General features: G+C 46.2%; 1 protein-coding gene across 4 annotated transcripts; it reads left to right on the top strand.

Moving 5' to 3' along the window:
- Positions 1-3,952: 3,952 nt before the first annotated feature.
- Positions 3,953-11,594, top strand: SSBP1 (single stranded DNA binding protein 1). 4 transcript variants are annotated; one of them, XM_075602611.1, is made up of 7 exons: positions 3,953-4,031; positions 4,814-4,882; positions 7,330-7,387; positions 8,106-8,249; positions 8,721-8,814; positions 9,993-10,081; positions 11,423-11,594. In XM_075602611.1, the coding sequence occupies exons 1-7, from the start codon at positions 3,957-3,959 to the stop codon at positions 11,461-11,463; spliced, it is 570 nt and encodes a 189-aa protein (XP_075458726.1). In that variant the 5' UTR covers positions 3,953-3,956; the 3' UTR covers positions 11,464-11,594. The 4 variants fall into 4 exon arrangements, with proteins under 4 accessions (XP_075458726.1, XP_075458728.1, XP_075458731.1 ...); XM_075602613.1 differs by having other exon boundaries at positions 3,995-4,104; XM_075602616.1 differs by lacking the exon at positions 3,953-4,031 and adding an exon at positions 4,043-4,099.
- The last annotated feature ends 2,634 nt before the right edge of the window (positions 11,595-14,228 follow it).

Below are 14,228 nucleotides of genomic sequence, written 5' to 3'. Positions count from 1 at the left end.
TTTTGCACAGTGGTTTTTATGAAGGTCATTGGGTTTTGCTGGCCGTACAAAATCGATGCGCCTTGCGGGAGAATGCGTTTTTCCATGGTGTCTCCTACACCTTGCTTTTCTCCACCAGGCGAGTATTGGCAGTTCCTTGTACAGGCAGTCCTCACTATCCAACGTTTCACTTTACAACGAATGGCATATCCAACGCTTTACAATGCAACCCTACGGGCCATTTTTCGACGCCGGAATGTGTTATCCAACGCTCACCGCCACTGATTAACATGGGACTCACTACAACGGTTTCATTATCCAACGCTACTTCCAGAACGGATTCCGTTGGATAACCGAGGACTGCCTGTCGTGGTTTTCTATCTGGGGGGGATATGCTGATGCTTTTTAAAGAAGTCTCAATCCACCACAGGTTTCATACAGGTCAGAAACGATTTGCTTGTTCAGAGTATGGTTGTATCCTGTGTTTCCATTACCCTTCCTTTTATAGATTGTTTGTTAGTTCCTTGGGGCAGGACCCTCCTTACCTACTGTAACAATGTGTGTAATGCTCGTTATTTTATTATGTTTCATCCTCAACACTATTGTACTGCACCATGGAATATGTTGGCACATTATAAATAAACGATGATGCTTCATACACGTGTACCCCTGTCTGGGTATACCACTTACCTGCAACAAACTGTAACTTTGTATAGCGCTTTTTACTAAGGCCATTAGGTCTTGTTTGCAGCACAACATAGTTTTGGATGTGACTACACTCCCTACTTGTACCAGTGGGGAATCCTGACCTGCCCTCTGTATCGGGCGCTCTTCAAAACTCCACATTTCTTCAATAGAGAAACACTTTCTGACTAAAATCGATCAAACTGAACAGATTCCTCTTTGCTGTCTCCATGGGATTTTGAGATCTCATGCACATAATGTATTGCTTTTGATATACTATAAATTAGCTGTTTTTTTATTCCTACAGTATTTAATTCTAGTTTTCTTTTTTCTTGTACATTATTTTATTAAGGTATTACGGTTCCCTCATTCTAATGAACCATCTATCCCGATAGACATAGTTTTTAATTAAAAAGCATTAGAGTTCTACAACATGCGGAGACTGGCCCCAAGACCCATTCCAATGTGTCTCGTAACCACAATGTCAGTTTATCAATTGATTAACCAAACCATATAGATTACCTATTTTTATACACCTAAATTAAAGGCCCAAAACACAAACAATTTATCATGTACACCATTTATCAATTCTCAATCCATAAATGTATCTATATATATTTTTTAAATCACATTTACAACTCTAGATTTTAGGGGAAATATATATATATATATATCCAGTCACTGGGGTTTTAATAAGCTTATTACACACAACCTATCAGAAGCAGCTCATACAGGGCCGGAGCAGCCTTATCTCCCCTCCCCCCAGGTAAAAGAGTGTGTTAAATTATTAGTGCAATTCAGGCTCAAGAAATGAGGGCCAGCCTGATGAGATTAAATGATGATGATGGGGGGGAATAAGATGATGATGGGGGCCAGCCTGCTGAGATGAAATCTGCATCCTCTTCACCCCCCCCCCCCCCCCCCACTGCAGCCACTGGGCCTGACCTGACACCATCCCCAAGGTAAGCCTGAATTTGATATGTATTGGGGTGGTGGGGGTATTTTGTATATGTATTGGGGTGGTGGGGGTATTTTGTATATGTATTGGGGTGGTTTGGGTATTTTGAATATGTATTGGGGTGGTGGGGGTATTTTGAATATGTATTCGGGGGGGCTTGGGGTTATTTGTTATATGTATTTGGGGGGGGGGAGAGGGGTCGCATCTTTTACCATTGTGTCCAGTATTTTTGGACAAGCCACCTGGCAACCCTAGTCACACCATTCAGCTGTACACTGTCTTTATAACACCCCACCCACACATCTCTGTGTACCAGGTGTAATACATCACGCTGTCCCACCATTCAGCTGTACAGTGTCTTTCACTATGGAAGAAAAAAAATGGATCTTCAAGAAATGTGTATTTCTTTAACCTAGCTCACTCTCCAATATTAATACTGTGTGTATTGTTCTGCTTTAAATAATATTCAGAAAAACAGAGCACTGCTCACACCGGAATGAAGAGAAAAATAATACGTTATAACAGAGTGCGTACTCATACAAAAATGTTGATTTATTGGATCCTCAGCAAACGGCTACATAACGGGGCAAAAAAATTCCACCAACGCGTTTCGAGCGCCAGCTCTTTCTCAAGGTGACTAATAATCTGTACTCACCGGGCGCCGAGGGGATGGTGATGTCAGCGCGCACCAACGTACCTTCAAAATAACACAACTTTATTGCTACATAATAAAACACAAACACACACATTAAAGCTTGCACCCAGGTGCAAGTTTTAATGTGTGTTTTTTTTTATTATGTAGCAATAAAGTTGTGTTATTTTGAAGGTACGTTGGTGCGCGCTGACATCACCATCCCCTCGTCGCTCCAGACGCTTTCAGGAAGTGAACGAGAGGGGCGATGATGGCGCGAACAACAAGTACTTAAACAGCCCGGTGAGTACAGATTAGTTACCTTGAGAAAGAGCTGGCGCTCGAAACGCGTTGGTGGTTTTTTTTGCCCCGTTATGTAGCTGTTTGCTGAGGATCCAATAAATCATCATTTTTGTATGGGTACACACACTCTCTTATAATTTCTTATTTTTCTCTTCATTCCGGTGTGAGCAGTGCTGTTTTTCTTACTATTATTTGTTGTGTATGCTGTGGAAAACGAAGGCACACCCTATCTGAGGACAGAAGAAAATATCCAGAAGCCCAACCAATGTGAGTTTATTACTCCTCTCATTTACACCAACTACTATCTATCCACTTCGATGTGTATGTCTGGACACAAGTGTGTGGGGATTCTTACTACAGTGTCTGTGGAACCGTAGCCAGCTATTTGAATTACAGTGGAGTAGTGGTGTTAATATTATTGGAAGTGTTGGTATATTATAAAAGATACTCAAGAGTAAGGCTGCGGCCCCGCTAGCGCTGAGCTTGGCGACTTGTGTATATATATATATATATATATATATATACACAAGTCCCCGCTCACGCGATGCGCGGGCACACACGCGATGCGCATAAGTAAATTAAAAAATTATACTTACCCGCTCGCTCAACAGTCTGCAATGCCGCCCCCCCTCCCCCGCACGCTAGCAGACGCAGGACACCCGCCACGCATGCTTTGAGCACCAGCGGGGCCGCAGCCTTATACACCGGAAAAGTCCAAAAGGATTACACTATGCTTATGTAAGCGATTGAGCCTATAGCTAGAGCACCACACAGTTTTCTTCAATGTTCAGCTTTAAACAAATGGGTTTTTTTTTTAAACTCATTTGAGAGGTTCTCTTAAAAATATATATATCTCAAAATAGGATTAATATGGAGTATTTTGTTTCGTTAAAAAAAAAAAAAAACATTTCCTGGGGAGGCCCCCCCCTCCCCTCTTTTTTCCTGTGGCCTGTCCCACACCTAGGGGGCAACTCTATAGTCACTGCATCATGCGGACTGGCCCGTATCTTTATTGACTCAGATAAGGGAAACACTTCATTTACACACTTCCTTATTCAGAGCCCCAAGTACAAATTCAACCTGTAACTAATTTCCCCCTAAAATGAAAGCAGGCAAATCTTTGCGATTAATATGGTTACATTTAATTAAGGAAGCCAATTAGTATGTTAAATTATTCACAGAATACACATTTTTTTTTTATCTCAGAGCTGGCAGTGTTCATGATCTATTTACAAGTGAATTAATAATATTGTCATTGTGTTCATTCAACACCAGGGACATAGTTTTAACACTGAGCCACGTTCCTTTTCCTCTCTACCCACTCTTCATTTACAACTCTATGGTAAGCAGAGGGAGCGGAAGGGAGCAAAAAATGGGGCGGAAAAGAGGGTAGACGGTGACATGAGGCTGCCGGAAGTGGGGCGAGAAATCGGACGGAAGTGGGCCTGGAGAGGACAGGAGGCTGCCGGAAGTGAGGTAGGGTTGTGCAGCAGTGGATGTTTCCCCTTGCTGTTGCTCACGTGGAGTAGTAGAGAGTGACCCTGGTGAGGTGAGTGGGATCAAAGAGTGGCTGAGGTATCAGATATGCCACCTCAATATGAGCAATGATCTGCAGGCCCCCCATCTTAATATGAGGAGCAATGATCTGCTGGTATCTTCCCTTAATATGAGCAGCAATGCTCTGCAGACACCCCACCTTAATATGAGGAGCAATGCTCTGCAGGCACCCCACCTTAACATAAGGAGCAATGCTCTGCAGGCACCCCACCTTAACATAAGGAGCAATGCTCTGCAGGCACCCCACCTTAACATGAGGAGCAATGCTCTGCAGACACCCCACCTTAATATGAGGAGCAATGCTCTGCAGACAGCAGGCACCCCACCTTGACATGAGGAGCAATGCTCTGCAGGCACCCCACCTTAACACAAGAAGCAATGCTCTGCAGGCACCCCACCTTAACACAAGGAGCAATGCTCTGCAGGCACCCCACCTTAACATGAGCAATGCTTTGCAGGCACCCCACCTTAACATGAGGAGCAATGCTCTGCAGGCACCCCACCTTAACACACCCTGCAGGGATGCAGCCACCACAGCTTAATATAAGGAACAACGCTCTGCAGGTCCTTTCAGTTAACTGAGACTCAATGCTCTGCAGGTCTCCCCAGCCCAACGTGAAGGTCATTGCTCTACGTCACACCCCAGCTCTAAAAGGGACAGTTTCTTTTTATTTTTAATGTTTACTCTCTCTTATATGTAGGTGTCGGATTTTCAGTATCAAACAGTGCAAGAGCAACCACAGCAGATGTTCCGCCGGCCCGTCATCCAGGTGCGTACGACATCTGCTGTAAAATGATTAGCTCCGTGGCTGTTACTATACACCTCATACATCTTCCTTGGCCCCCTGCAGACGCACTTACCCGAACACCTTCCTACTTTGTCTGCACGTTCTCCCTACTTACCAATTCGATTGTAAGCTCTTTTCCTGTTACTTTTATGTCTGAAGCGCTTCTTCCCATTATGTTATTTGTATTATTTGTTATTTATATTATGTTGTGTATTACCGCTGTGAAACACTGTGTACATTAATGGCGCTATATAAATAAAGATGTACATACATAAAAGATAACCTTGTAGCAGGGTGAGGAAATCTGATGAACTGGGACAAGGGTTACAAGTAGTGACCTAGTAACTCAGACTAAAGGGACCTACTCGTTTATCAAGATTATCCCATTCTCTCCATAAAAGGCAATCGGAGCTTGTAGCAGCACAGTCCATCCTTTTGGTTGTAGTGACACAGGCGGGAAGGTGCATGATCCTGCAGTGTGACATAAAGGGACAATGAATATGTAACAAACCGCAATCACCAAAATAAATGTCAGAAAAATGGAAATATATAGCTGGTGCTTAAAGGGTTAATGTATGATATTAACAGTGTTGATCAAAAAAGATTTGATCAGAAAGGTAACCCTCTATATAGCACTCTAAACCTATATAGTATTTAATTATGGACATAAAGGGTTGTCCAACAATTGGTGCTGTCAGAATCACCGTAGAAGTCAAAAATAATAAAATTGTATTACGTCTTAATTGACTTTAAAAACACAGATGCAGTATTAAAAATCCCCATATAAACGTGGCTATAGTGGATATTGATACCCAATAAATATTGGAAATCAAGCTTGAGCCAGCACTCGCATGGGCGTAATGATGGGGCGCTTATGCAGAGTGATGTTAGAGAGAGAATAGATCTGCCAAACATGTCCGTATATTGGGAATGATGGGGGAGGCAGACGAGCCTCATGTTTCACGGTGTCTTAGTTATACTCAAACAAAAGTGATCCGTGTTGCATTGATATTGACATAACCCGCCACCAAACAAGAGTGACACAGACATAAAAATCATCTGCGGAAGGGTCTGATCTCAGAGATTTACGCAGGGCTAGCACGGTCCAGGAGTCCCGTCAACCACAATTATATGTTGAAATGGGCTGAAGACCTCAATCTTGATATAGACAGAGATGAATGGGAGGATATTTGGGAAGCAGCAGCCAAAACTTCTATTTGCACTACTACTAAGGAAAATATATATAAGATTCTATTTCAATGGTACTTAATCCCGAGTAGGCTGAGCCGGATCTTCCCTGGCCTGTCTGACCTCTGTTGGAGGGGGTGCGGCCAGAGAGGAGATCTGGTGCATATATGGTGGACATGCCCAAAGATCCAGACTTTCTGGAATATGATATGCTCATTGGTTGAGGAGACGGTAGGAGTTGAGGTCCGGATGGACCCGCTGATATGCCTACTCGCGAAACCCATCGAAGATATCTCTGTCCCTCTTAAAAAACTGGCCTCGTTCATTCTGACTGCGGCTCGCTGCTCAATAGCAGCTAATTGGAAAAAGATTAAACCCCCTTCTAAGCAAATGGTCCTTCGCAAGGTAAGCGAGGTCAAGCTTATGGAATACCTATCGGCGCTCCTGAAACAGAATATAGTACAATATGAGAAAGTTTGGGCACAGTGGCCTTATAATTAAAGAGATTAAAAATGAGATATGGATGCTTCAGTTGGACTCTGCATTAGACCACTAACCCCTCTAAGGGGGAGTTCATGTCTACTCAGGGTCTTTTGACAAGGTGGAGGGGAGGACAACTACACCCCTTCCCTTAGCTCTCCCCGTTCCTATCCCCTCTCTCCCCCCTTCTTCTGTTCTTCTCTCTTCTCCCCCTCTCTCTCTCTGCCTATCCTTTACAGTACTAATATAAGGGGTTTGATCTAAGATCCTCCTAAAACTGTTAATTCTCCCGGACGGGATCTACATAGTAGAATCTAAATGCATAGGAGGTTACAAAATACTAGGGGCAGATCGCCTCTTCTCGATCAATCAACCTTGAGATGCTTCGGGTTGTTCACTTTTAAATGTATATGTTAATTAAGTTTACTGTCTATAAACAACCATGTGATGTGAATGTACCCCTGTCAGAAAATAATAAAAATGTTTGAAACAAAAATCATCTGCTCCAGGGGTCTCTCTCCTACAGTAGAGAAAACAAGAGTTTAAAGCCAGGAGAAACCCACGTCCCGTGCACTGTCCATCTCATCACAGTGACATACACAGGGAACGCTGCTTTATCTGCCTGTATGTCGCTCACCAAACATGTATTGTAATCTCTGCTGGGCAGAGACGTGGGTCGGAAATGTACTTGAACTCTAAATGAACCCCTCGGGCTAGAAAAATCCTGTTAAAAACATGGTTTTCATCTTTCCTTTTCTCAGGTGCTCCGGCAGTTTGTAAGATGTGAATCCGGTGACTCTGCCATGATTCTGGAGAGATGTGAGTACTTCTGACTTGTCCTGTGCTTGTGTGGGCTTTCGCAACCTGCCACTGTCTGTCATCGCATTAAGCTTCCTCTTCTCATGGCTCCATGTTTTGTAATGATGGAGTCCTGGTAGGAGACTATATGACCAAGTACAAAGGTTTTAGTAAAATATAAGTGTATTCTACACAGGGGGTTTGCCCAACCGCTAGAACCCTAAATGTAACCCCCTACACTAACCACTAAAACCTCCAAAGTTAGCCCTCTAAAACGTACCTTCTCGGCGCAGCGTCTCCTGCAGCTAAACGCCGACGGGGAGTTAGGCCGTGCCTATAGTGCTGGCGATGGCGACACGACGGGTGACATCACCCGTCGCCACCGGCGAAAGTTATATTTCGCTTTGCGGCGGCGTTGCCTGTTTCCGGCAATTTGATTGGTTCAAGGGCCGTCACGTGACGCGACAGCCCTTCAAAAATGAAATTTTGCCGGCTACAAGTTTTCGCGAAGTCGCTTCCTCGCTGTGGCGCGCATTATAAGCGCACGCGGCGGCAATGCATTTGTTTTCGGGCGACGGCGGCACTGTAAGCGCGACCCTAGTTGCGGCGCGACGACCGCGGCCGTATATCAAATTCCGTAACTACCATTTGTTGGCGTAATTTCCATTGCTTCTGCGCTGGTCTCCTAACGCTCGGGTAGCTCCTGCGACGTCCCCTGATGTCTCTCGCGTGTTTTCAGCTCTGAACAGAGTGCAGTTACTGGGGCGAGTGGGGCAGGACCCAGTCATGAGGCAGGCGGAAGGGAAGAACCCTGTGACCATCTTCTCTGTGGCGACCAATGAGATGTGGAAGACGGGGGAGAGCGCCGCCTTCTCCCAGACAGGTGGGGATCCTGACGCCGTGTGTGTGCGCATCTCCTGGTCCACCAGACAAGGGGTTCCCATCACAGCGTAACGCAGCTAAGAACACAGCTTCTTATTCAGACCGACGTGACGAAAAAACAGCCCAGACAAGAGAGCCTTTCACCAGGTTTACAGAACAATTTTGCAGGGGTGGTCAACGCCAGTCCTCAAGGACCGCCAACAGGTCAGGTTTTAAGGATATCCCTGCTTCAGCACAGGTGGCTCAAGCACTGATTGAGCCACCTGTGCTGAAGCAGGGATACCCTTAAAAACTGACTTGTTGGCGGTCCTTGAGGACTGTAGTTCGTCCCTTCTGAACTAGATAAACTTGCTTTATTCATTTCCTTCTTAGAATTGTTTCTTCACTGGCAAACCTGCATGGCGTTCATAGTCTGCTTTGGTACAGTCATTTCATGGTATTTGTATTGTTTCTTTAAATCTCCCTTCTAAAGCCACTGGAGACATCAACCAAAAGACCACATGGCACAGGGTGTCCATTTTCCGACCTGGCCTCCGGGACGTAGCGTACCAGCATATCAAAAAGGGGTAAGTCCGTGTGTTCATGCTATTTGTCCCAATCGGCTGCTTGCCGTCCATTCTGCTTGTTATTCATGTACATTTAAAAAAATTTTTTATCACAACACACCGAAGGAGCGGCTCAGTGAGTAAAGACACTGACTGTAAACAGTGACACTGAGTTTGAATCAGGGGAATCTGGTTCAATTCCCGGTGTCGGCTCCTTGTGACCATGGGAAGTCACTTTATCTCCCTGTGCCTCAGGCACCAAAATCATAGATTGTAAGCTCACCTGGGCAGGGACTGTGTCTGTGACATTGCTGTGCGCTGTGTACCGCGCGCAATGCTGTCATTGTAACGCGCTTTGTATCTCACTGGGAGAAAAGCGCTGTATGAAAAAGTTATTATTACTTAGATTTTAAATTTCGTTTTCAAGTATGTCCTGAGAGGGCACAGGGATTTGCCCCAAATATTGCAGAGCATAAGTGAGCCAGGCAAGAACTGAACAAAGAAAAGCTTGTGTAAGAGTACATCTTAAGTGCTATGGGCCATGGGGAGCAGTACCGCCCAGAACCGCTTGCTAAATAAGGCCCGTGTTAGGTCATCTGATTTCCTTTCTCTTAATCCTTAAACTTTAAGTCACATCAGATTTTATTTTATGAAATGTTCTCTGATAGAAAGTAACTTTACTCATCTTTTGTATAAATGAGGAGTATTGGTCTGATAAATACTGAGTTGTCTGCATATATTTATTCATCAAACTGCTTTTATTTATCGTCTGTCTCTCTGTGTCTGTCTGTCTCTGTCTGTCTGTCTCTGTGTCTGCCTGTCTGTCTCTGTGTCTGCCTGTCTGTCTCTGTGTCTGCCTGTCTGTCTCTGTGTCTGCCTGTCTGTCTCTGTGTCTGCCTGTCTGTCTCTGTGTCTGCCTGTCTGTCTCTGTCTGCCTCTCTGCCTGTCTGTCATTTTATTTGACATTTTCTCACTTTCAGTATAAGGACTCTGAGCTGAATTCTTGTAACATGTTTTTCTGTAACAGGTTCCAATGATCTCTTGTTAATATTACCGTATTGTGCATAGAGATGAGACGGTGTCAGTAGAGGGACGTGTATTGGCAGTGGAGTGGTCCTAGCTGACCGCTCACGAGAGATATTGGCGTTTTGATGGTCGTGTCCTAACTGTGTCCCCCGGTGCTCTTCTCTCCCTGCCAGCGCTCGCGTATACGTGGAAGGAAAGATAGATTACGGGGAATATACAGATAAGAACAACGTGAGGAGGCAGGCCACCACCGTTATAGCAGGTGAGGAGGTGGGACGGGAGCAGCGGGCCCTGACTCTGTGTGATACGAGGGGACCCAGTTATTAATGCACTGGTCACATGGATCCCTCGCTGCTAAACTGGTTTCCAAAACCCCCAGTGGGAAGAAGAGGAGAAAACCATTTGTAAGGAGTGAGGAACGTGGTTTTGAACAAAACAGACCGGGCCTGGAAAAGCAGAGCATTGTTCCATGTGTCAATAATGTATTGCTAGAATGGATTAGAAATGCGGTTAGTAAACGTTTTCTGGTTGTGATTGCAAAGGTGGTCAAGGAACTATCAGAGCACGGTGTCCTGCAGTGTGGCGTTGTACCAGCAGAGGGCAGCGCAACGGCCCAGAATCCATAGGTCCTGATCTGCAGCATCTGTCACTTGTCACCTTTTCCGACTAATAAATAATGCACAGGTTTTCCGGGACTAATTTTCCAGTCGCTGAACAGCCACAGTGGAAGCTGCCCGCCGTATATCTTACCCAAATGTTGCTGTATTTGAAATTAAATCTATGGTCTTAGTTTGGTTAGCTGGCATGCAGGTGTCTTATTGGCTAAGCCGGAGCCTCTGCCAGACTGCGGTGAATTGATGATCAGCACACCTGTTTTAATTGAAATATTATAAACTTATTGACACCTTTTTTGTAGGCCACGACCCTTCCATAAATCGCAATCCTTGCTGCTCTCCAGGAAATAATGGCAGGGAACGGATTTGGGTTTCCCCTGGTGTAAACTTGAAGAGTTAGAAAGCTATATAACCAGTGTGCAAAGCAGCACCATAAAAAGCAGTGGTACTGCACCAGACTTCAAAAATTATACTTTTAATATTGAGAAAAAGCTATTCTGACCGTGTGTGTTTTTAAAAAGATTTATCCAATATTTACGCTTGGTAGAAAGGAAGAGAGGCTGCCTAAAATAATTCACATTTTAGATAGAACATAGTGGTCCTTTTGGGCTTGTGAAATAAAGTCGTGGTTCTGTGTGCTCCCTAGTACCATCACGCTTTGACCACTGGCTATAACCCCCTTTGTTGATAGGAGGCCCTTGTGACAGTGGAGGGGTTTGGCCAGGGGTAGCCAACTCCAATCCTCAATTGGTCATCAATAGGTTAGGTTTTCTGGATATCCCTGCTTCAGCACAGGTGGCTGTCAATGAAGCGGAAGCAGGGATATCCCTGATACCTGACCTGCGGTGGCTCTGGAGGACTGGAGTCGGCTACCTCTGGGGCAGGCAGATGTGGGTTGATGCTGTATAATATAGTGGCAGTTATATGGATGCGTGAATGTCTGTCACACACAGGTTTGTGTGCTTATTCCCCTCTGCTTTTCCTTGCAGATAACATCATATTCCTGACTGACCTACGGGACAAACCTTGATCTGCGTGTGCCTGGTGTCGCATCCCCGGTCCTGTATATACAGCTTCTGCCCAGTAGATCTTTAATAATCCCGTGTAATCTTCCCCCTCTCTTGCTTTAGGAAATAAAATCATTTTGTAAGAACTGTGTAAGCATTCTCGGTCACTTATTTGGACGCCGCCCTTGCAGCCCCAGGACTGCGTAGATCAGGAGTGTCAAACTCCGTGCTGAAGGGCCACCAACAGGCAAGGTTTTATTGATATCCTTGCTTCAGCACAGGTGGCTCAATCAGTGTCCCTTCAGCACTGAGTTTGACAGCCCTGGTGTAGATGACCCGGATTTATTGATTTTTTCCCTCTTCTTTCACGTCCTGGTCACATCCTTCATTGTAAAATCCGCGCGTAATTTCAGAGACATTTTGCAGGCTCCCTGCCCCGTGAAGCTTACAATCTATGTTTTTGGTGCCTGAGGCACAGGGAGATAAAGTGACTTGCGCACAGTCACAAGGAGCCGACACCGGGAATTGAACCAGGCTCCCCTGCTTCAAACTCAGTGCCAGTCAGTGTCTCACTGAGCCACTCCTCCCGTAACCTTAAAACCCGACCTGCTGGGGGCCCCTGAGGACCGGCGTTGGCCTCCCCAGTTCTAGCGAGTCGACGAACTTGAAAAACATTTCAACACACCCAAATAATTACAGCTGCTAAGCCCCATTACTGCCTTTAATACCTTCTGAATATCAATAGTAGACAAGAGCTCTGGGTAAGGGTTATTTCTGGGGTTTAGATTGCAGTAGAGATGGCCAGCACGCAGTTAACTCCTTCACTGCCAGAGAGGTATTACGCAACATGTCGCTTACCCCTCTGGCATAGTAACGGTTACTAAACCCCCTAACCGCTTCCAACCATTGACTCAAGGGATGTTGCAGGCCCTGAGCAAATCGATGCACAGCAGGAGGTTGCGGGCAGGGAAGGGGTTAATGTACTGGGGAGTGCCTGATGTACATACCCAAATACGTCAGTAAGGAGCATTTCAAAGATCCAGGGCGTGCTCGGGTGACGGGGCCAATTTGTGTAATGGCTTCATTATCCTACTTTCCGTCTGCCCCCAAATAATCCGCGGGCTCGTAATTCAGCGGGATTCCGTTTAATGAACATGCTCACTGTATACTCGTCGCCGGGAGGAGAAATCGAATGTTGCGGAGCTCCTGCGGTAACGATGAGCACAGTTTTCAGGATATCCCTGCTTCAGCACAGGTGGTTCAGTCAAAGACTGAAGCAGGGACATTTTTGAAAAACGGACCCGTTGGCCGTTGTATATGTGCTAGTTCAGGGGGTGGCCAACTCCAGGGCCAAAAACAGGTCAGGTTTTCAGGATATCCCTGCTTCAGCAAAGTTGATATCTTGAGCAGGGATATCTTGAAAACCTGACCTGTTGTCCTATGTATACACATCATAAAATTGTTAATACCTTATAGCCAGTGGTCGACAAATCACCAAAAAATCTACTCGCCACCTAGTACCAAACGTGTGCTGCTTGGGCCAATAGGAGCTCGCCACGATGTTAAATCCACTCGCCCGGCGCGAGCAAATGTATAGGTTTGTCGAACACTGCTTATAGCTCAGACTTGCGTTTTGCTGCAGTCTGGGTGGGAGACCATACACGAGCAGACCCCATTCAGCTGCAGGTGAGACAGCCTGTTTGCACAGCAGAGTGCACTATGGCTCTAGAGAAGGAAGTACAATAGAGAAGGCTCCGGGTGAAAGGGACAGCTGGAAAAACACAGCAAGGGAGGGTGAAGTGTTACACAGCTCACCAAGGAGATCACTTTCTCTTTAACCCCTGCACAGCAAGGCACCACAACTCCCTCCGGCAATGAAGCCGTTAAAGTCGCAAACCCTCAACCGGAAATAAAACGCAGTGCAAAAAAAAATCCCTGGCACACTCATTATTCTTAAACATTCTTTTAAAAGGAGTGATCCACGTATGTGTTTTTTTTATTATTATTGTAGCCAGGCCCTCTTACCTCCGGTGCAGGGTGGAACCGAACTCCGCGCCGGACCGGGAGTGCGAGGGCCACCATCTTAGGTCTCGCGCATGCGCAGTGTAACGCGTCGTGCGTGCGCAAGGGGCAGAGTGCAGCAACCCTCTTAAAACGGCTCCACAAGACGCAGCGAGGGACTACATGTCCCAGAGTCCTCGGGGAGTTCCAGCCAATAGGGCGCCAGGAGGAAAGGATTAGGTTTGGCGCGAAAACGGACCGAGCGCCAGTCTGACGGAGGGAGGCAACGGGGCAGGTAGTGTCCAGGGAGCAGTGCTTCCCTGGACTAGGCCTAGACTTGACCCTTCGGCCCCAGCTAGGCCCTGAGTATCCCCAGCAGAGTATTGCAGGGAAGGCCCCAGATAGGGACGCTTCCCCCGTAGAGCATAGTAGTGCTGTTGCACCGGTGAACGGACGGCCACGTGGTGGTCTGGGACCAGGCCACGTCATAGACATTGTGTGAGTCCCACCTTGCACCTCACAAGGTGGATCAGCACGCGTAAGGAGCGAGGGGATTGTGTCGGAGGCCCCACGGCGTGGGACCTGACTGATTCCTTTGATCCATCGGCGGGACCTGGGTACAGGCGTGCCCAGGGAGGTATTAAGTGCACCAACGATCCACACAGGGGTGGGGCAACTTCATACTTTGGGTGGGACTGTTCTATGGACACCGGGTGTTTAGGTGCCTAGGGCACCCTCAGTACTTTGGGGGGGCTATACCGGGGTGTTGGGTACTGTGTTGGGATAG

This window comes from Ascaphus truei, chromosome 5, assembly GCF_040206685.1.
Source record: "Ascaphus truei isolate aAscTru1 chromosome 5, aAscTru1.hap1, whole genome shotgun sequence".
Lineage (NCBI taxonomy): Eukaryota > Metazoa > Chordata > Amphibia > Anura > Ascaphidae > Ascaphus > Ascaphus truei.
This window is presented reverse-complemented; position numbering and strand designations above follow the sequence as displayed.

Coding starts and splice junctions, on each gene's coding strand:
- SSBP1 (XM_075602611.1), top strand. CDS start 3,957: ATGAGGCTGCCGGAAGTGGGGCGAGAAATCGGACGGAAGTGGGCCTGG. Junction 4,032..4,813: donor AGGAGGCTGCCGGAAGTGAG/GTAGGGTTGTGC, acceptor TCTTATATGTAG/GTGTCGGATTTTCAGTATCA. Junction 8,815..9,992: donor TACCAGCATATCAAAAAGGG/GTAAGTCCGTGT, acceptor TCTCCCTGCCAG/CGCTCGCGTATACGTGGAAG.